This window comes from Anastrepha obliqua, chromosome 1 (genome assembly GCF_027943255.1).
Source record: "Anastrepha obliqua isolate idAnaObli1 chromosome 1, idAnaObli1_1.0, whole genome shotgun sequence".
In the NCBI taxonomy this organism is placed as follows: Eukaryota; Metazoa; Arthropoda; class Insecta; order Diptera; family Tephritidae; genus Anastrepha; species Anastrepha obliqua.
Window position 1 is genome coordinate 114,454,847 of NC_072892.1, and position 23,870 is coordinate 114,478,716.

The 23,870-nt window shown below is 37.0% G+C and overlaps 1 protein-coding gene across 1 annotated transcript; it reads right to left on the reverse strand.

Annotated features, from left to right (window-relative positions):
* Positions 1 to 19,213: 19,213 nt before the first annotated feature.
* On the reverse strand, positions 19,214 to 20,989 carry LOC129235385 (uncharacterized). Its single transcript, XM_054869199.1, has 2 exons — positions 20,473 to 20,989; positions 19,214 to 19,860 (listed from the first exon to the last, which is right to left on the reverse strand). Exons 1-2 carry the CDS (start codon positions 20,704 to 20,706, stop codon positions 19,228 to 19,230), a joined length of 867 nt encoding a protein of 288 aa, XP_054725174.1. The 5' UTR covers positions 20,707 to 20,989; the 3' UTR covers positions 19,214 to 19,227.
* Positions 20,990 to 23,870: the final 2,881 nt, after the last annotated feature.

Genomic DNA, 23,870 nt, shown 5'->3' on the forward strand with positions numbered 1-23,870 from the left:
TCATGCATCAAGCCATTCGACTACGGCGGCTGCTGCGAATGTGTCGATCGAAATAAAACACTTGAACCTAAATTATTCATCGTTGGTATATATTTTTCATTTTGTGAGAGGAAAATTTGTCACTTTTCTGGGAGCTTCGTGATTGCGCTATTAGGGAATTTAAGACATTTCATAAGTGGAAGTTTAACTATTAACGGTGTTTTGAAACTTCGGAATAAAGGGTAATTTTTATTTTCTTTTATATTTCGTACTTCGAATTGGGTAGGTCACTAGATGCATCATCAAGTGAAACATCTCCAGAACTTATAATAATCTAAGCCAACGTTAACGTAGGAGTCTATACACACCCTTTTATGACTTTCTCCAAATGCATTTTATACTAAAGGTGAAGTAATAAGACAGCTTTCTCTGTTCATTTTCGGATATTCGGCTGTGTTATAAATATTTTACAATGTTTCCTGTATTCGTTGTATGTTTCTTTATTAACTTCAGAATATTACTTGCTTGAATCAAATATTTGTTAATGAAAAATTAAAAATGCAAGCTACGCAATTTGCAGAAAAATGTGATCTAATGAAAGCCGTAGTTTGTTCCATCTACCAGCCGAATGCCACTTACCCAGGTTTCTAAAGTATGGGAGTTCATAGGCCTGTCACAATGGGTCCTTTGCGCCCGTTCTGGCAATGAGTTTGACTGAGAGCAAAATAGGTTACGTGCATTTGAGTCGAAGGTGCCACATACGTGCCGTATATGGAGTAACACATAGGGCTTGTTCGAGCTTCAATCACAACCGCAGTATTGTATGATTTGTGAAAGTATCACATTCGATGTATGTAAAATTCTGGCACCATTGTCAAAAGCATCACGTTCGAAGTGTCAAAAATTCGGCAAATGTTGTATGCGAATACAAATAAATCGGCATCAAAAATTTTTTGTTTGCCGAACATCAGAAAAGTATCAGTTGAGCAATTGCAACAGTGTTGCAAATTGTCATCAGTGCAGCAGTATTGCCGCTTTTATTACATGCTTCGAACAAGCCCATAATCGCACATAATATTTTTCAGTTATTGGAGGGAATATTTCAAGTGTTGAATGGAAGCGCTATCAATTTCTGTGAGAGCTTATTTTTTACAGCCATGAATGCAAGTCATAAATGAAAAAGAAAATATGTTTCAAGTGTTGGTTGGATAAATCTCTTATATTGACTAATGTAAATTTATGTACTTTAAAGAGAGGGAGAGAAAGAATATATATCTAAATAAATTCACAACATTTGCAGAGAATACAAATTGACAAAAAACGGAGACCGGTGTAGGTAAACGCCGGATACAAACCGTGGCAGCAACTCGCACTACTCCAAGCGTTTATCACTCGCACAAATGCAGCGATTCCAGGACCGCAGCAACGGAATAAATTACCGCAAGGCAATACCAATAAATCCGACGCCGGAATGGATAGCACTTTATAGTACACACAAGCACTAGCCAGGAAACGGAAATAAGCGCCAAAAAGTAGGCGCAAAAAAAACGCCAAAAAAATTGGGAGTAAAAAACGCCCCAAACAGTAGGCACCAAGGAAATATAACTCTAGAAAGTCGGCACCAAAAATATATTTCCTATAAGTTTGCACCAATAAACAAGCGCCAAAAGGTAGGCAGTATTATTTCTCACTAGAAATTAGCATCCACAAGGAAAAATAGCCTAAAGTGTATCTAAAATATATATAAGGTATAGCTCTCTCTCTCCTTTTCCTCTACGTTATATCTTTTTTCTCTCTCGCAGAACGAAAATGCCCAAAACGTTGCGTGACCTTGAAATTGTACTCTCCATTCTCACCTACGAAGTTTCACTTTAAAAATATTTAAGTAATTGCCCATTTAATAGTTAGATAGGTTAACAATTTTTAGTATTTTTGTCCTTTACCCCACTTAAAAAATCTAAAAGGTACACACTTTCAATATGGCATTGTGAAGTCCTCCGTACTGCTTTTATTACTTCCCCTGCATAATTCCACCTTAGTGCTAAGCCCAATGAGTGAATTCTATATATATACATACATACAGCCGAAAGTCTCTGCTGCTAGCGCTGCGTTTTCTTCAGTTTACCTAACAATTTCGTAATCATGTGAGCTTTTTAAAATAAAATAAAAAAATTAAATAAATTATATATGAGCTGCTTCATTTCTATTCTTATCACGCCTATGACAATAATAGTCGACCGGGTGTGTGCTTACGAACCATATGGGATCGTTGCTAAGCTCAATAAGTACACCTATCATATTCTCACTTCTTTCCTGCTTTCCCAATCTCTCTTAGTTAAACACTTCAATCAGTTTTATTAGGAAAAAATACTAATCTTATAAAGAAGAGAGCTAGTGATAATTTTAAATCCATGAAAGAGTGCCTGTTCGGAACCAGTCGGTTTCATATTTACATACGCACATTTATGTCTTCAATTCACCAATACTTTGTAATGTATATTTGCACATAATGCAACAGGTCTTTGATTGACTACAATACAAAGTTACTGCAAACTACCATTAAAAAAGTCTTTGACTACATGGTAGTGGTTCGAATGCAAGGCCGGTCAATGATCACTTCCCCCAAGTTGTTTGGGATTTACATTTTATAATTTTTATCATGCCCGCCTGCGGTTACAAATAACTAACATTTGTGTAAATAACTGCACTTGTAGTTTTAATTATGATATTGACTGTGTTACATTGTCATTATTTACTTCTCAATTGCATAGATAAGAGAATACATGGCATATGTAAATATGTGCATTAAGGAGGTTTACCACTTAGAGAAAAAAAACTGGCAAGAAATCAATGTATAGAACAGAGTACTTTGGAATTCTAAATAATACAATGCATGGCCGAAATTAAGATGTTGAAGGAAGACATCTTTTCCAAACTCTCGTATCCACTTGGAATATATTTTATACATCTAGTAGAACAAGTTCTTCAAAAAATACAACCCCTGGATAGCGCTGTAGTCAAGATATTATGAAGAAATATCTTTGTAGTCAAGAATTTACGAATAAACATATTTATTGTTCGATTTGTTTCATCCAGAATATGTGTAAGGGGGGCAGGTCCTCCAGACAACGAGTTTTTCAGTGATTTTTTGCAAAAAACTGAGACTATTTATTATATTTAAATAAATTACATATTATGAGCCGTAAGCCCTGGCAGCTAGTGCTCCTTTTTTTATTGTAAAATAATAATTTATTGTTATTTTCCATATATTAAATTAAATTAAATTAAAATATTCATGCTTAAGTGAAATTACAAAAAGAAATTTTGAAAAAAAAAACAAATTGGCGGCGTTACAGCTGCGCAAACGTGGCTCCTTTACTTTGTGCCGTGGAATGTACCTATTTTTAACGAAAAAAAAACATGAAAATTTTAAGTCAAAAAGAGAAAACTTACACTTGTTTTTTATAAACAAATTGATCACAACAATATTTTTAGTGATAATTGATATAAAATTTGAGGTACATGCAAAGGCCAATGTGTTAAAGAAAATCCGTGTAAAATTTTAAGTTGATATCTTAATTACTTTTTTTGAGTTCATACAAGAGTTTAAATACTTAGGCGTAGTACTCAGCATAAGGTAGTAGCCGGTGTGACGGGTTCAAAAAATCGAAATTTTTTTTACATTTTTCGGAAGAAAAACGTCTTAAAAATATACTACCATATAAACATTTCAGACAGAAATTTTAATTATTTTTAAAGTTATAGCTAAAATAAGAGAGCGCGCCGTGGTGTGTATGAAAGCGTGTGACACGCCAGCAGCAGCTGCTCTGAAACTTTAAACACGTTTTTCTCAAAACCATGTTTTCGAAATTTCGGGGAATCACTGACTCGAAACCATTCAACCGATTTGGCTAAAAATTTAACCCGTTATTCTAGACACACATATTTAGATCCCGGACCTTTAAAACATTTAAGTTTTTATAATAAACTATTTAATTTAAACAATCTATGAAGAAAAAAATTAGATTTTGAGAACTTTTTTGACAAGTCCGCCAGTTTGTTTTTGTTTTTTTATTTTTATGTATATTTTAGGTTTGGGACTTAAAATAAAGTCTACAAAATAATAATCTCTTTGAATTTTTTATTTCAGATGACTTTGGAAGGCTGTGTGTTTCCCCGAACCAACTCATCTGTTTTTAAGGGACTCCACTTTGACGTCAATAATTTTAAACAAATTAATATAAAATTAACTTTAAACATTTTTTTATATACTTCAAAACACCAATTAAAACATGTAAACACTTTCAAACGATCGCATTTTATTTTCTTTTTAAAAACGATTCATGAAAAAACGTCGATATTTCGGTCGTTACACCGGACTACTACCATAAATAAGGATATGTCCTTATCTATACAAGACCGTATTCAGGCAGCTAACGGAGCATATTTTGGCAATATCCAACTTGTGATGTCTTGATTGATATCAAAGGAACAAAAACTACAGATGTACAAATCTGTAATAAGACCGGTTCTCACCTACTGCTGAATCATGTGTCCTTAAAGTTAATGACGTGAATTTACTGATGCGATTCGTAAGAAAATTTTTTAGAAGAAAATTCTCTTCTATACAATTAGAAGACGGTACATACCGTATACGATTTAACCACGAGCTCAGTGCTTTAATCGCGGGAGGAAATATAACTCGGTTTATAAAGTCCCAAAGATTACGGTGGTATGGACACGTTTTAAAAATGAGCCCGAAAAAACAGTATTTGATGCAAACCCTGAAGGAGCAAGAAGGAGAGGCCGGCCAAGGAAACGATGGTCGCAAGACGTAGAAAACGATCGAGAGGAATGGAGGCGTATTGTAGAGGAGACAATGGTCCACCCCGGACTGTAACGCCAAGATGGCAAACCCCCGAGTGTATTTCTGCCATGAAAAAGCTCCTCATAAAAATATCTGCCGTTCGGAGTCGGCTTGAAACTGTAGGTCGCTCCATTTGTAGAACAACATCAAGGCGCATACCACAAATAGAAGGAGGAGTTCGGATAAACACTCAAAAAGGATGTGAGCGCCAATTATATTATAATCATGTCTAGTAGGAAAATCTTGGGGTAAAAAAATTTATTGAGAAATTTTTTGGTGGTACATTTTAACCCGCCTGCTACCTAAATGGACATTTTTTACCCATTCTTCAAACATGTGTAATGAAAGCTCATTAAAAAATTCAGTTAGAGGGTTAAAGCGTTCTACAGACTATTTTACTGGGGGTTACCGAATACAAAAAACGCGTACAGAGTGCGGAAAAAAGCTTTGTTATAGCTAATGTTTGCCCACTTGGTATAGATACTTTGTAAACACACAGCTGGTAGCGCATCGAATACTTTCAGAGCCGAAGCGTTTGTATCCATTTGGACAACATGACCCAGCCAGCGTAGCCGCTGGATCTTTATTCGCTGCGCTATGTCTATGTCGTTGTAAAGCTCATACAGCTCATCGTTCCATCGCCTGCGATATTCGCCGTTGCCAACGAGCAAAGGTCCAAAAATCTTACCCAGAATCTTTCTCTCAAATACTCCAAACGTCGCTTCACATGTACGGATGTTGCCATCGTCTAAGCTTCTGCGCCATACGTTAGGGCGGGTATGATGAGAGCCTTGTTGTGAGAGTGTTAGTTTTGTTCGTCGAGAGAGGACTTTACTGCTCAGTTGCCTACTTAGTCCAAAGTAGCACTTGTTGGCAAGAAAGATTTTACTTTGGATTTCAAGGCTATTGTTATTGGTGTTAATGCTGGTTCCTAAATAAACGAAGTCTTTTACAACCTCGAAATCATAACTGTGAACAGTGACGTCTGTGGCGATACGTGAGTACGCCGACTGTTTATTTTATGATAGGAGGTACTTCGTTTTGCTCTCATTCACCACCAACCCCATTCGCTTTACTCCTTTATCCCGCTTGGAAAATGCGGCACTAATATTCTAACTGAACAAACTTAGTCCGTTCAGGGTTTTTGTTTTGAATTTTCCCTATATGTATATTAGATTACCAAAGAATTACAGTACTTTGCGATTTCGTTCTCTCTTGGGGGAGTGAGAAAGGGTCGTGATACCGCTTTTACTAAGCCGGAACAATTTCATAAAATGAAGTACAAAATTACGAAATTCATTTCGACTTCGTTGAAAATGTAAAGAGTTAAAGGAAGGAGTATACATTTATTATTTTAATTTGTAAAGACATATAAAAAGGACAAAGTGTTGTTATTAAGAGGTATAAAAATTTGAGTTCAGAATGAACAAATTTCGGACTTTTGTGAGTGTATATAGGTAGGTGAAATTGGTGAAGTACCAGTCTGGCACTCCCCAATTAACACAAAAGCACCGTTTTGATATCATTTTGAGACCGTCAACGGGAAAATATCTGCAGTGCTGATGTAATGGAGATTGATGGGAATTAGGAGCACTGTCCTAGGTTGGACATTTACAGATAAAGTGCTTAACAGTCTCCTTCTCCGAAAAGCTACCACAACTTCTACAATCAAGATTAAATTTCAAATTGTACTGTGGCAATGAGTTTTCGAAACACCACACGAAAATATGAAGCTCCATATGTTCTGAGCTTTTCTAAGAAATAAGTTGTGTAATTCCCCTTTAACAGCAGTCAAGGGGGTGCCGATTTCTGGGTAGAAGACCTCGGAGACCGATTAAGTCGATCCCTTCCTGGCAAGCTCATCAGCAATTTAATTTCCCTCTATGTTCCTATGCCCTGGAACCCAGATCAAAGAAATGTTACCGGCACACCCAAAAGATTTGAGCTCCTCCTTATAGAAGTTGACTAGTTTACATCTGCACCCTGACACCGTCAGAGCCTTGATCACAGCTTAACTATCAGAAAAAATATTAATATCCCTTGCTGCCACGTTCCCTAGGCATTCTGCATGCCTGCAGGATCGCAAAGACTTCTGCCTGAAAAACACTATCATTCGGCAATTTAAAAGAAATTGATACATTGGCTGATTTAGAGAAAACCCCTGCCTCGACTTCCGATTCCATCAGTGAAGATACCTGCAGGTGGGTGTAGCGCAAAAACATTAGAAATCCAATTGCGTAGTCGGAGAGAGGCAATTATAAATTCTTATTCAGTTCGAAGGTATCACTATGGAATCAATTAGCATTGCCCCACCTACTATACATACTATATGTATAAGGGAATCATTTGTGTTAAGCTAAAATTTAAAATGTGTTTGTTTTAAGAATATAAGGAAAATTTTAGTTAGACAACAACTTTTTTAGCTCCGGTTGTGTTACGCTGAATGCGAAACACTTTGTGAGTGAAGCCACCATTAACATTTAGTTTAATAGTATATTATAAATACGAGCTACCCCAATGTGGGAGCCTATTTGTAAAGTGTACTTAATAATTTATTCCACCAGGCGGGTGCTTGAATTGATAAAGCTATTTAATTTATGAATGTGTATGTATTTACAAGTACAGTTATAATGGGTACTCGCATAGGTATGTAAAAACACTATAGTGACATATGCACATAGTTGTTGATTAATTTTAGTTTTAGCTCTTTGCTGCTGTTGATAACTGTGAGCGTATAGATAATTGATAGACGCTAAAGTAAGTAAGATTAGTAAAATTGAAATTTTTAATTATTAACAATTTAAGCAAGAAAATATATACCCGTATAAAAATTTGCTTGAATGACATATCGCTGTCTCAGTGGATTGAAACTTCTCCTGGTTATTTTCAGGTGTTGATAATAAGCTAAGCCACTTTTACATGCTGGTAAAATATTTGCCCCTATTCGAAATATTGTGTTGGGGTATAAGTTCATAGCATTTTTATATATTTTTTTATTTTACAATTATTTGTTTGCTGTTTCGCAATGAATACTTAATTCGATAGAACTCTTTCTGCTCTACAAAACGATGTTAATTGTATTTTTGAGTTATTTAACTTTTTACTAGTTTTAAGGCTTAGAAATGGAATACCTAGCAGGCAAAAATCAACATTTTCGACACCTGCTCATCTTTGCTTTTCATCGAGGTCAAAAAGCTGCCGAAGTAGCCCGGAACATTTGCGATGTGTATGGAGAAGGTGTCATAGGTGAGTGTGCAGCACGGAAATGGTTTGCAAAGTTCAAAAATTGCGACTTTGACGCCGATGACTCGTCCCCCATCGGAAGGCCTTCTGAACTCGATGAAGAACGTCTAAAATCACTTTTGAAGGAAAACGGTCGCCAAAACTGTCGTGAATTGGCGAAAAAAATGAGCTGCAATCATAAAACGATTCTCAATCATCTTCATTCAATGGGATTTACCGAAAAGTTCCGAAATTGGGTGCCTCACGAGCTCAACGAAAAAAACAATGAAAGTCGCCTTCAAATTGATTCTCAGCATCTCGTCCGCCATCGTGCAACACGCGGTCTTAAACGACGCTTTTTTTACCGCATAATCACGGGAGATGAGAAATGGTGCCTATACGAGTATATAAGTACAGGGTCCGGCACTCGGAGTGTAATCAATTGAAGATACCATAAATTTAGTTTGGAAAATTACTTTTATTCAATTCAAAGTAAAAAATATGTGAAAATAATACAAGATTAAGAATCAATGTACCTTTGCTCCACATGACCACCTTTTGCCTTGACTATGGCCTTGAGACGGTCCAGAAGCTGCCCGAATGTGACTTGCAGGTATTTTGGCCCACTCGCGGACAATGGCTTTTTTTAGCGGCTCAACACTGGTGACTCTTTTAGTTCGGGTTTTGCTCTCTAAAATGAGCCAAAGAGAATAATCCATCGGATTCGCGTCTGGTAAATTGGAGAGCCATTGTCGGTCAAATAAGCCCTATCCTTTTGGGAGTTCACGAATTGCGCGAATTTTCGCATCAGAAAACACAATGTTCGGAAATTGACCGCTTTCGGCCAAGCGAAGCAACTCCCTCGTTATTTCAAGGTTGTTGCTGCTTTGGTGTGAGGTAATGCGCCTTTTGGATCTTGTAGGGCTTGATTTTGAGATCATTTTTGGATGCTACAGTCAGATATTTTCAGTTCTTTCGCCATTTGATTGGCACTTCGTTGGAGATTTCGCTCAAGTCGCTTATTCACTTTTTGAACCATTTCACATGACGTGGCAGTGTTTTGATGACCATCTCCATGACGTTTCGCTATGCTACCAAACAATACACTGGAATGTCATTTAGCCAAGTTGGTTACATTTCCAGTGCCGGACCCTGATTAGTATGCTTCGCAAGAGCTTATTTTTTTCAGACGTTGGATAGAGATTATACACTTTTGGCTAGAGTCTCAAAGGATTGTATACCGTAAGTCCAAACCAGTCTTAGTGCTTGTTGGTAAATATCATAAGTCATATCATATCATTGATAAGCTAGAGAGCCTACCTAGCAGAAATATAGCTTATTTAATTTCAATTCAAGCTCTTCTCGTTCTTTCTTTCTGACGAAGTTTGACATCAAGTGTTATGCCCAGACATTTGGCCTCGTCGATGTATGGGATTATCGGCGCATCTATGAAGATTGACTTGTAAGTAGCGTTTTTAGGAAGACACTATATGTGCTGACTTGCTTTTTTCAGCTTTATTCTCCATTTCTTAGCCCATGTGGCAACAATGTTAACAGCTTCTGCAAGCTTATTCGTTGCATTTTCGACAGTGTTATCGACTGCAGTGTAATTCGGAGGTCGAGGGCAGGGCCGTATAGAGCATATCCGGGCCCCGGGGGAAAATTGCAAATGCGGGCCCTTTCTAATTATGTCTAATTCATATAATTCGAATTACTCTCGAGTCCGGGCCCCTCTAGGTACTCCGGGCCGGGGTAAAAAGTCCCCGATCTTACGCAAAGGTACCTATCATTAAGATATGACGAGAGCACCTCGCAGTAATGTGTTTGCAGCATGGACTTGAGCTTTTGGAAGTGTTTTTTGTGCCATAGTTTCTCGAAAGCTTGCGATATGTATATCAAGAAAAACGACTGAACACATTTTTTTCATAACACTTTCTATGGTGCCCATCGCTCTGTATATTTGATCGAGCGTTTTATGATGTTTGTTGGTGATTGGGAATCTGACGTTTGTTTTCAATGACTGATTGTATACGTTTGGGAAGGTTTTTTTTTTTAAACTGCGCCATTACTGATAACAGAGGTATTAGGCGGTGCACAGTGGTCCGACCAGAAGGCGTTGGCGGAAAAAATTCAAAAACTCATTTAATTAAGCTGAAAATATATATTTAGGGGTTTTAAGGATCAGTGATGACGAGTCTGACCTTAGTTTTAGTAAATTTTAAATTCATTGAATACTATACATACATTTTTAACTCCGTAATTAGCTGGTGAGTTCATTTTTACATTTTTCACGACCCCAGAGAGTACCACGTGGAGGTTTACGGTAAGGTTATTCTCTCCTCATTTTTTTTATTTTTAATTTTTTTTTTTTAATTTTTTTTTTTTAGTTTTTAAATTTTTTTTATTTTTAATTTTTAATTTTTTTTTTTATTTTTAATTTCTAAATTTTTATTTTGTTTTAGTTTTTAAATTTTTTTTTGTTATTTAGTTGTTTCTTTAAATTTCTTTAAAGTGGTGGGATGACACTTTGATGAGTGATTTATCAGGCTTAGGTATCATGGTAACTTCGGCGAATTTCCAAGGCCGTACCTAAGGCTGAGGCACTGGTTAAATATAGGTACTCGTGCGATGCAATTTTTTGGCAGATTACGAAGTACTTCAGTTGTGATTAAATCAAATCCATAGGACTTTTTAAGCTTCATTTTGTAGATTTCTTCGGGTATACCTGGAATAATACATTCATCGTACAGTAGGTTCTGTTTTTATGCGGTTTTGAAATAGTGCGGTTTTTTTTTTAATTACAAAATGCATGTCGACCTATCGGGAATTGTACATATAAACAAGATTCTAAACCAGCTAAGCAAAAACTCATCACAGATTCATGCGGTCTATGGAACGTATCTATAGTTATAATATGGGACTAGTGCCCTTTTTTATGCGATTTTATTACATTATTTCAGATTTATGCGGTTTTAGCATTTGAAACGTATCTATAGTTTTACTATAGAACTAGTAGCTTTTTTTATGCTGTTTCTTGCGGAACGTATCTACCGCATAAAAACAGAACCTACTGTACTCAGGGCAGTTTCCAATAGATGGCATCATTAGGGCCAGAGGCTTTTTCCAAACGTTCAGAAAAATAAATTCGCTGTTTGCTCTCTCATCTCAGCTCAGTTTCTCTCGTCAATTTTAACAGAAGCGCTGTATTAAATCGGTCTATTGAAAAATTCGCTTTCCACAAAGCCGATTGGATATACACTTTTCAAAGACTTTTGATAGTGCCGATAAACAGTGATAGGTCTATAATTTAAGTCGGACTCATAAAGGTTACTTTTGGGAATTTAAGCAATTTTTGCCATATACCATTGGTATGGAGTGATATAGGAGGTTATGACAAAATTTATTACTTGGGTAATCGAAAGAAGCTCGTATGGGAGAATTAGTTTTGAAAAGCGTAGGCTAAGAGCATCCTGATAATAAATGTAAAAAATATTTGGTTTTATGGAAACCAACTTTACAAGTTCAACTACAGTAGCAGCATCAGAGATAAATTCATTAGCAGATTTGTCGATTACAGTTTGATCAATCGTATATGATCAAATATTTATTTATTTTATATTACTCCTATAGAATATGAGTTCATCACATTGCCATCAACAGTACGGGGTTTCTTTCCCTTAGTGCAGATTTAAATTGAATTTACATTTTTTCACAAAACCTTGGAGGGAACGCTAAAATTAACTTTAGTTACAAGATCCCCCTTTTATGATGTAGGCTTGTTGTTATTTCATTTCTTAAGTTTTTATAATGGTTCCAATGATCACCAGTGGTATGCTGCTTCTACAGTATCTACTTCTATAGTATTAGTAAACCGTATTTCGCTTTTTTTAGACTTTGGGTGGTTTTAGTGCACCATAGCTTTCCTTTGTTCAAAATATTAGGTTGGGGAATAAGTTCGTAGTGTTTTTACTGAAGACTATTATTTAAACAAAAACATTAAATTAATTAATTATATATTCGCCGTTGCTGTTTGCAATCTCACCTTTCCACCAATTTGTTGATGCCATTTCGACAAAAAGCGCCTAGTCTGGTGTCAAGGAAGTTATTGAGCCAGTTTTTAAAGACCTCTTTGTTATCGAAGCGGTGAATGGTTTGACACGGAGTGGAAAATATGTTAATCGGTCGGTGCAAGGTCCAGAGAATACAGCGGATGCTCAAGTTCCCCCCCCCCCCCCCCCTTTTCGAGCATTTACCGGTGAACCATGCGCTCTCAGTCCCACCAAACACATATCATGATCTTTTTTGGATGAAGATCCGGTTTGACTCTCGGCTTTGGCGTATCTCGTAGGACCACCTAGTCCTTTCTTTGCTTCATATTGATGCACTCGTAGAAGAAGTAACGACCCTCAAAAGGCAGAACATTACATCCTTAAATGTATAAAAACGACTAGATGTTTCAAAACGGTAGCCATAAACCTCTTAACTCGATAACCTCTTTCACCCCCTCCTTTTGCTTTTTGCCTCTTTTTTTAGTATATCATCAGGTCAGTCCATAAGTTCGTGCGTATTTTACCCATAATTTCACTCTTGTACGATTTTTGCATACAACAAATTAATCGCGAAATATAACGGAACTATTTATATATGTATGTATATTGTACATTCAACAAGTGATTCTAATCGCGGATAGAAGCACGTGTTGTTAAAAAATAAAATGGAATCTTCGAAAGCGTATAAGAGGCGTATTTTGTATTTTTTTATAAAAGTGGTAAAAATGCAACAACTGCTGCTTCAGAAATAAACACTGTTCACGGAGAGGATACCGTGAGTGTAAGAACTGCGCAAAAGTGCTTTTCAAAATTCCTGGTAACTGCGACGTGCAGGATGCCCCGCGCGCTGGTCGTCCTGAAGTCTTCAATTCCGACGTCTTGGTCGAATTCGTGGAAGCTGAGCCAAATTTGACAGTCGATATAATAGCTCAGAGGTTAAATTCATCGCATGGAACAGTTCACAGCCACCTGGTTCAGTTGGGAAAGGTTTCAAAGCTGGGAAAATGGGTTCTGCATAGACTTTCCGTCGCCAACCTTCCCAACCTTCAGCAGAGAGTGAATGTGTGTTCTCAGTTGCTGCAACGGCTTGAAAATGACCTCATACCGCAAGGCAAACATTAGGCAAGCTGAACGAGCTCGGATGGGAGCTAATGCCGCATCCAACATACTCTCCGGATATTGCACCTTGTGATTATCACCTTTTCCGTGGACTTCAATTCCATATGAGTAACAAGAACTACTCCTCAAAAGAAGCTATAAAAAGGGATATCGAAGCGTATTTTGGCTCCAAGGACAAACAATTTTTTGAGCAGGGAATTAAAAATTTGCCTAAGCGTTGGGAAGCCATTTTAAATACTGATGGAAAATATATTATATATTAATAAATATTTTAAACATCTGTTTTATTAATTTTAAAACCACCTTTAAAATACGCACGAACTTAAGGACTGACCTGATACTTAAGCTATACTTTTGTAAATGCTATGTTAAGTTAATTGTTGCCATTAAATGTTCAAATATGTACTCATACATTGAAAAGTTTTCATGTTTCACCGCACTTTTTGAAATAAATAAATTAATTAATTACAAGAACAAACTAAGTATGAGGTTTTCTTCAGAAATAAGGTGATTCTTCACAATTTTTTTATTGAGCTCCTATTTTGCCTCATGGTTAGCGTTCGGCGAATGCAGTGTTTGAGGCATGATTACGATATTATTTTAGGACAAAAAATCGCGATTCTTTAATCAATTTTTTCAATAGCAACAAATTGCCGAGCACGCCAAAACAAATATGCTACACAGTTAAAACTGTAAGCAATTGTTAAAAACAAACACAAAAAAACCCGCCAAATGTATTAACTCTGAGTCATAAGTAACAAAAATTGACTCATAAAACACTATACATAAATAGTAATATTTTAAAAATTAAAAACCTTTTCAAAAACAGAGTAACACTCTCTCTCGTAACATCGACATATCAAATTGACCATGAGAAAACCAGTTTACACTTCAATCCACTGCAGGTACTTTTAATGTTTGTCCTTGAGATTTGTTGACAGCCATAGCGAAAACCAGTTTTATGGGAAATGGAAGTCACTTGAACTGGCGAAGCAAATCTGTTTGTAATAATAGTTATTCTAGGTATAAATACTAATGCACCAGTGCTCCATCCAGTTCTAATCTTAGAGACGGCAGACGGAATCATCCGTATCTGTAAAATTTTAAAACTCTCAAATTTTTATGAACGCAATTGTTCAGGCGACATCATCACATTTGGCTGCAGGACAACAATTGTCGACGTCGCCATAATAGATCTACAGCCATGGACAGATAAATAGCACAAATGTGAACCTTATATGTTAAGTTAAGTTTTTAGTTCGAACTCGGCTTTGATCAAGTAAATTTGTTTGTTTACATTTATTACCGTTATTAAGCTTACATTTATGCGAGGAATTTACCGGTTTTCTTTGATGAAATTTTTTGCTTTCTATTTTATTTATGCTTATTGCTGTTTTGAAGTGGACACAGAAATAGCTCATTTCAACTTGTGTAGCGGAGAGTAAAACTTTAATACTGTTTCAGCGTTTTTTAGTATGATTTTTTGTTTCTTAAATAAAATTTTTAAGTAATTACTAAAAATGGGACGTGGAAAACATTGCTCGCCGGAGAAAAGAGCTCTTATACAGCGTTTTTCAATAGGTGCGCTTCAACTTTTTTCTGATAGGGAGGGCGAACGACGCAATATTTTTTATTTTTCGCTTGTCATTTGTAAACTTGCATCCCGAAAAAATCACTGTTTGGTGCGGTTTACATGCCGGCGGCGTAATTGGCCCATATTTTTTCGTTGACGAGAACGATCGCCACGTTACTGTGAATGGAAATCGATACCGCGACATGATAAACAATTATTTTTGGCCGCAATTGAATGGTATGGACTTAGACGACATGTGGTTTCAACAGGACGGGGCCACAAGCCACACAGCACACGCTACAATTGATTTGTTGAAGAGTAAGTTCGATGAGCGCATTATTTCCAGAAATGGACCGGTCGAATGGCCGCCGCGCTCGTGTGATTTGACGCCTCTAGACTATTTTCTTTGGGGTTATGTGAAGTCACTGGTCTACAGTAACAAGCCGGCGACGATTTGTGAGCTCAGAGCCAATATTGAACCCGAAATTGCTGGAATTTCGGCCGATTAATGCAAAAGAGTGGTCGAAAATTGGGTTCAACGATTGGACTTCGTAAAACGTGCACGCGGTGGTCATGCAAAAGAAATCGAACTTCATACTTAAATGTATATGTTCAAACTCGATAATAAAAAAAAAAATTAGTTAAAAAGTCAAACCGTTTGTGTTTTATTAAAAAAAAAAGTTGAAGCGCTCTTACTGAAAAACGCTTTATACCGTATGAGTCAAAACGGAAAAGGCTATGCAGAAATAGCTGAAATGATGATATGCTCTCGGAAAATTGTTTATAATGCTCTTAATTTAGTTATGAAAGATTCATCCTATCTAAGCAAAAAAACGGAAAGAAAACCAAAGCCGCGAAAAACTGATGTTAATGTGGATAGAGCTATAATACGTAAGAGCAAAGCAGATCCTTTTAAGTCGGCACGGCAAATAATGCTTGAAATAAACCAAGAATCTGGTCTACAGGTGTCCAGCTTGTAGGAAGGCGACTTAACGAAGACCAGCTGTTTGGCCGCATAAGCAGAAAAAACCACTAATCTCAAAAAGACATATCAAACACCGATTTGTCTTTGCCAAAATAAATAGGATGGGACCAGATGGGAAAACTAGTGTACGTCGTCCAAAAAATCAAGCGCTAAATCCTAGGTTCGCAAAAAAGACGATTAAACACGGCGGCGGAAGCATCATGTCTTTTTACTGTCTTGGCGTTGGGCCGATTGTCCGCGTGATTGGTAAAATGGATAGATTTCAGTATCTGGATACACTCCAGAATAAAATGGAGCCATTTGTGTTTGAGATTATGCCATTAAATTGGACATTTATGCAGGGCAATGATCCAAAGCATACTGCAAAGGCAGTGAAGCAATGGCTCAGATGAGAAATGTATGGATTGGCTGGCGCAAAGCCCTGATCTCAATCCAATAGAAAATTTGTGGAATGACGTTAAGGTCAAAATCGCTAGAAAAAACTTTAAAAATGTTGATGATTTGTGGGCCGCAGTTGAGTAGGCTTGGTACTCGATTCCAAAGGAAAGATGCCGCAAGCTTGTAGAAAGCATGGAGCGACGGCTTGAAGAAGTAATCAAAAACGGTGGATATAGTACAAAACACTAATCTGGTTGGCGGCCGTCGTAGCCGAATGGGTTGGTGCGTGATTACCATTCGGAATTCACAGAGAGGTCATTGGTTCGAATCTTGGAGAAAGCAAAATTAATAAAAACATTTTGCTAATAGCGGTCGCCCCTCGGCAGGCAATGGCAAACCTCCGAGTGTATTTCTGCCATGAAAAAGCCCCTCATAAAAATATCTGCCGTTCGGAGTCGGCTTGAAACTGTAGGTCCCTCCATTTGTGGAATAACATCAAGACGCACACCACAAATAGGAGGAGGAGCTCGGCCAAACACCTAACAGAAGTGTACGCGCCAATTATTTATTTATTTTTTTTTTTTACTGATCTGGTAAAACAATATTATTACTGAACTATCTGAATTGTTTACTATTTTTGCTTTTATTTGGAATTTTTTAAGATGTGCTATTTATGTGTCTAAGAGTTTTCGTGAGTTATCAACGTTCTCGTAAACTAAATCAGAACTGAAATTCTTGATGACCATTTTTTTGTTTTAAAGTGGAAGTAAATAAGTTTTTTACTTTTTATGTTGCTTTTTTTCGAATAAAAAATAATTATTTAAAAACATATTTAACTTCTTGCTTCAAAAGTCTAAATGTGCTATTTATATGACCACTGCTGTATGTACAGTCAAACTTCCATAACTCGAACTTCTATACCACGAATTTCTTTATAATTCGAATATGCTTCTCTAAATCGAATTATTTAGGGGAAATCCCATGTATGGCGGCCGCCGTAGCCGAATGGGTTGGTGCGTGATTACGTTGGTTCGAATCTCGGTGAACTGCCAAATGATATACTGAAAACTACTTGCTAAAAGTGTTAAAAAATTTACTTGAAAATAGGAAAGAACAAGGAACTGCGTCATTACTTCTCACACCATGATAATGAGCCAGCTCCCACTGCTGAAATGATAAGTAACTTCATTGCGCTCTTTAGCATTGAAGAAATTCGTGCATGCCCATACTCTACGGATCTGATGTTGTGTAATTTCTGGTGATTTCCAAAAATTAAGAAAAAATTAGGGAGGAAAAATCTTTCGTAGCGATGAAGAGATAATAAATGCGGTTAATGCTGAACTTAAGAAGCTGCAAAAACGCGAGGACTGTATTCAACAGTGGATATACAGATTCAAAAATGTATTAAAATTTTTGGTGATTCTTCTTCTTGTTAATTGGCGCGATAACCGCTTACGCGATTTTGGCCGAGATTAACAAAGCGCGCCAGTCGTTTCTTTCTCGTGCTAACCGGCGCCAATTGGACACACCAAGTGAAGCCAAGTCCTTCTCCACCTGATCTCTCCAACGCAGAGGAGGCCTTCCTCTTCCTCTGCTACCACCAGCTGGTACCGCATCGAATACTTTCAAAGCCGGAGCGTTTGTATCCATTCGGACGACATGACCCAGCCAACGAAGCCGCTGGATCTTTATTCGCTGCGCTATGTCTATGTCGTCGTAAAGCTCATACAGCTCATCGTTCCATCGTCTACGATATTCGCCGTTGCCAACGTGCAAAGGTCCAAAAATCTTACGCAGAATCTTTCTCTCGAACACTCCAAGCGTCGCTTCATCGGATGTTGTCATCGTACAAGCTTCTGTGTCATACGTTAGGACGGGCATGATGAGAGCCTTGTTGTGAGAGTGTTAGTTTTGTTCGTCGAGAGAGGACTTTACTGCTCAATTGCCTACTTAGTCCAAAGTAGCACTTGTTGGCACTTGTTGGTGATTATTTGGAGAAAATAACAAATAGTGAAGATTATAAATAAAAACGAACTTTTGTTTTTTTAAATAGTCTTTATTTTGAAAGAATATAAAATTGTCAAAAATCAGATCAACCTTTTGGCACTTAACAGATTTTCTCAAAAGATTCTGAAATCATAAATTTACAAAAATAGTTGCACGTTTTATAATAATATTTAGCCAAATTAATATTAGTCCAAACTCAAAATTTTTTAAACAAAAAGAAAAAAGTGTTAGGTAATTGTCAAGGTTAAGTACAATCAGTCTTTAATCTCACCTTGTAAAAAGTGTATATTAATTTTAGGAAATTGCATTGTTAATACAAATATGGGTCCATAATATTAGAAGTATTCTTTAAACTTCAAAAATATTCATACAGTTAACTCTTTTTAATTGTTTCATAAATATTGTTAAGACACAAATTATTTTAGTGAGAATACGGATATTTTTTGCTTATTAGAAAAATAATATTTCTGAAATCTACCTGTCAGTTTATTATTGTTGATAACACCTTCGAATGCAGTCATTACCATAATTTTCTTACAAACAATTCCTTCGCTTATTATTAAAATCATAGGTAATTTTTTATATTTTCATTAAGCCTTTTAGAGGCATTTTCTTATCTAGCCAATAAAGCAGGTAAACTCTTTTCAACTTCTAGGGTGATTTTTGGCAAAGATAAATTTAGTAGTTTCGGAATTATATTAAGGCTGATGCAAACATACTCCACTTTACTCAATTATACTCAAGGTTGGTAATGCCGGTGATCAAAACCAGTAATTTTTTGGTGCATCGCCTTAATTTCAACAAATCTAATTACAATGCATGCATGCATATAATTATATAGGTATGTATATAGCGATCCAGGAGCTTAATAAGTGCGGTGAGAATAAGAATTCATTAACCCGGCTGGTAGAGTAGATGATATGATATAATGTTAGTTGAGCAAACTTTCAAAATTAAAAATTGGAAGTTTAATTAATTGTGATCGATTACAGAAATTACAGGAGGATTTACATTATCATAATACTACATTATATAGGTATGAGTTTCATTAATTCCTCTCTTCACTGCCGATTAATTTCTGCAACTCCTCATACTTGCGTATTGCAGTCTGCACATGTTCAGCAGCACGTTGCACACCTTCCGGCGTCATGCCTTCAGCTATCATACGTGCCACACGAGTCACATTAGTGTCATTCCTCAAATATTCGACAGCTGAGTTGGTGATCTCGCACATAGGTGTGAAAGCGCACACGAATCTGGATAGAGTGCCGCTAAAGAAGAATACGCCTATAGCGCCAATGATAGTGGCCACGACTCGAAACAAGGACGACATCATCATCATCGAAAACAGATTTATCAGATATGTGAGTGGCCTGAGTAAAGCATTGCTGTTGTTATTGTGCGGATTAGATGCTGCTTCTGAGATGGCAGTGGTGGCTGGCACTAAGTAACCCTCGTAACCAGTCTGTACCACATATGGGCCTGGATAGATGGGACCAACACCTGGTGGCGGTGGTTGCGGAGCTGCCACATAGCCAATGGGTGCCGGATAGGCGGGATAGCCAGGGTAGGTGGCGCCAAATTGATTAATGTAATGCCGAATAGCCTCCGGTGTAAAGTAGTTGGCGAACACGGATGGATCGATGCTGCCATTGCTCGAATTCGCGACATTTGAAGGAATCTGAAAATAATTTTTTATATTTGTTAATAATGCATACTATCATATGTTGGCAGAAATGGTTGAAAAGTAATTCGAGTTTATTTGCAATCTAAAAAATTTATTTTCAAAATATAAAAATGGCTTTCAAACACCTGTTCCGGATAATAACTGGAATCTTGACGATAATGATGTAGTCAGTTAAAAAAAAAAACAAGAAATAATTTTTTACCCAAGAGGCAGGTTTCGAGGAAGTTCAGATGGAATTAAATATTTGGTATAAAATAATTTGCATTATCAATTCCAAGGAAAAGCCGAAATCAGTTTTCAAAGCCATCGAACTGTGCCGAAAATATGTATGTGTGGATGTGCATATCTTCTCTTTGGTTGACGTGATAACCGCTTAAGCGATTTTGGCCGAGTTTAACAAAGCGCGCCTTCTCGTGCTAGTCGGTGTGTCTATTTTCAAGTTTTTCTCTCTTTTTATGAACAAATTATTGCAAGGAATTCTATAAATATTGATGTAAGTATATATTTATTTTCTACCAAAAAAATCCTTATTTTTTCGCCTGCACATATGTATGTATATATGTGCAGAATTGGGCAAAGACATAAAGGAACACACTATTCACATACCGTTTCAGCTGATGGTGGTCCATTTTCGCTTGCAGCAGCTTCAAGTTCAGGCTCTTGTGATGGTAAAGTATGATTGGCATAGTTGTTGTTTTGATCCACTGCTGTTATATGCCCTATTTCTGACGCCGTTAAGTTTGCAATGTTTGGTTGTGCCGGTAACGCGTGCAGTTGCATAAGTCGCATGGCTAAGCAAAGAAGCCCCGCGACTCGGTGAGAGTATGCAACGTGTAACATTTTTCAACAAATCGTTATGGAATAAACTTTTCGAGGATACACTACTTCTAGAGTTACAAAGCGACTGCTCGTTGAAGAACGACACTTGGCCTATTTATTAATTTTCATATGCACGTTCGAAATGTTCACAAGGATATTTATGTATGTATGCGCGAGTTTAAAACACATATTTTTGGCATTTGATCCGCTTGTATATGCGGAAAATTTTCAGGTATACTTCACTTTCAAGATTTCGTTGAAATTTTGAAATGACCTTTCAGCTCGTGCTAATCCTGTCAACAGTTAATTTTAGTTTTCTTATGTAGATATTTGAATTTGAGATTTGCCTATGCCTTCCAATTTGAATATACCGTACCAATGTATGTATGTATACATATGTGTTCATACGTCCTGCGCTGTTGGTTGCCTGTTTGCTTACTTTCTTTTCTTATCTTTGCACAGGTAAACACAAATTACATCCGCAGTCATTAACAGCAACGGTTCAAATGCTTTGCAAAAGACTAAAACAAATTCTAGCCAAAGTAACGATATAGTGGTGGATGCAACTATTGGGATGCGTTTTGCCAAAGGCGGTCTGGGATACGTTCTGTACGTACTGGGCAGCACAAGGAACAAGGTTCTCATAATGGATTCCGGAAAGCAGGACAAGAAATATATATACGTTTAACGGCGATTTAAAAGTTTACGACCAAATTTAATGTTAGGGGGGGCCAAATTGTTCACCATTTTCCACTTTCTTATGATAAATCGGCATAGGAAACTTAAATTTTACAGATGTGTGTATTTGATGTGGCGGCCGCCGTAGCCGAATGCGTCAGTGTGTGACTACAATTCGGAAGTGCGTAAGTTCGAATCTCCGTGCATGCAACACCAAAATGAGAGAAACAATTTTTCTAATAGCGATTGGCTCTCGGCAGGCAATGGCAAGACCCGAGTGTATTTCTGACATGAAAAGTCTCATAAAAAAACCATTTGTTTTTAATTTTTTTGTTTTTTTCTGTAAAAGAAAATGTACATATGTATGGGTATGTGATTCTTTCGAGAAAATGCGACAAATTAATTTTTGGTGGTGTTTAATTTGATGGAAACGGTCCGTTGGAGACCAAGCAGCGGCACTATTGACTCACTGACTATTAGACAATTTTTGAACGTTAAATCAACCAGTCAATTATTTTGGCACAAAACCTTAGTTTTTTTACAATTAGCTTCATAAAAATAATTTTAAAAATATTTTGGAAAAAAACACAATATTTCTTAATACACTAAAATCGCGATACCCCGTTAATTCGAAAATCTCAATAATTCCTTACTTGCAATTGACACATGGCCGTAAAAACTGGACTCTCAACTACGAAGAAAAAAACTGGCGAAATATTATGCACAATAAAGAACAAATACAAATTTATTCCACAGTTAAACAAATTTACAGTTTATCAATACAAAAAAAAAAAAATTCTTCTGGAAAGACAAACAGGCTTAGAAAAACCTTGACGAGTCGTGTTTAATGCATCCCTTAGCTTCGCTTGCGCTTCCATATCGGCATCGTCTAGTAATGCTGCTTTCGGTGCTCTTAAAATGGATCATTCAGTTTTGTTTTTGAATGACTTTTTTACTTACTATCAAAATGGTTTTAAGCGATGGAAATACTAATTTGGACCTTTACGCGCTCCATTGCTTGTAAACTGCAGCTGTCTACTTCTTAAGCGTCAAATATAATTGCGTACCTGTACAATGCCATAATGCCATTTGCAAAAATTATAAATCTTCCGATAGGGTGATTAGTTTCACTCCATCTTACATTTTTATCTTGCAGAGCGCTTCTCAACAGAAACGCCGAAGTCACAGTTTGAACTATGTAAACAATTCTTTGCACGTATTTTTCGATGGCGCATCTTCGCCGTAGACCTCCTCAAGCAAGCAATGGGCTTCAGCTGTATTTATTTTTTGGTTTGTTTTTAATGAATATGATTGATGTTTAAAAAAAATTCGATTTTGGGAAAAGTGTGAATGTCCAACCTATAAGAGAGACCAACTCTAGGCATACATAATCTACAATAGCAACAATTATGTGTGTGTAAAAACCGAGAAATAAGTTGCACACTTAGTAGAATGCGTTTTTATATTTCGATATGATTCTGTTCAAAAACTATCAACAATTTGTCACTTCAAAGATACCTCCATATTAACCAGTACTCCTCTATCGACGCACTCGTGCAAAGCGCTTTCTTCTTCATCATAGCAAACGTTTCAATGTTTGAGTCGTGGGAACAAGAAACATTCTCAAAATGGTAGTTATGTAGAAACCGAAACTCCGACCTCTTGCCACAAAAATTCTTCCTAAAACGCTTAAATTTTTTCACACATTACTTCTTATTCACTGGTTGGGCGGACGGAAAGAATTTGAAGTGGACCACATCGGTAATCAAAAAAAGGTCAAGAAAAGCTCGACTGTAGAAAAGTCCCACTGTAAACTCTTTTTTCTTCATTTTTGGTCAACTAAATTCTTCTTACTAATTGGTGGGATAACCGCTTACGCGAATTTGGACGAGTTTAACAAAACGCGCCAGTCGTTTCTTTCTCGTTCTAACCGGCGCCAGTTAGACACACCAAGTGAAGCCTGTAGCATATGTGTGCCTCCAATTGCCTCGGTTTCGTGGCTGTGTCCTCCATGCCCGAAATCCCAATAAGCCTGAGTTTTTACTGAGGTGGGTAATCTGTATTAGCCCGCCCTATGTTACCACAGATGGGTGCACATATACAGGGTTTTCCAATAACAGGTGTTATTAGTTAAAGGATTGCGCTATCGAGAGATGAATAATGATTTTTTATGGCCGGAATTGGATGCTATTGATCTGGACAACGTTTATTTTCAACAAGACGGCGCTACGTGCCACACAAGCAACGAAACCATTGATCTTTTACGGGAAAAGTTTCCGGACCGTGTTATCTCTCGAAGAGGTCACAATTGGCCACCGAGATCTTGTGATTCAACACCTTGTGACTTTTTTCTTTGGGACCACGTGAAAGAAAAGGTCTACACCAACAACCCAGGGTCGATTCAAGACATCAAAAATGGAATTCGTGAGGCTGTCGAGGACATAGGGCAACCATTTTGCAATTCGGTTATGGAAAATTTCATGAAAAGGATATTGTCCTGTAAGCGT

Excerpts from the sequence above, each read along its gene's own strand:
- LOC129235385 (XM_054869199.1), bottom strand. The coding sequence starts at position 20,706 with ATGTTACACGTTGCATACTCTCACCGAGTCGCGGGGCTTCTTTGCTTA. Across the intron at positions 19,861-20,472 it reads GACCACCATCAGCTGAAACG|ATTCCTTCAAATGTCGCGAA; the intron begins GTATGTGAATAG and ends AATTATTTTCAG.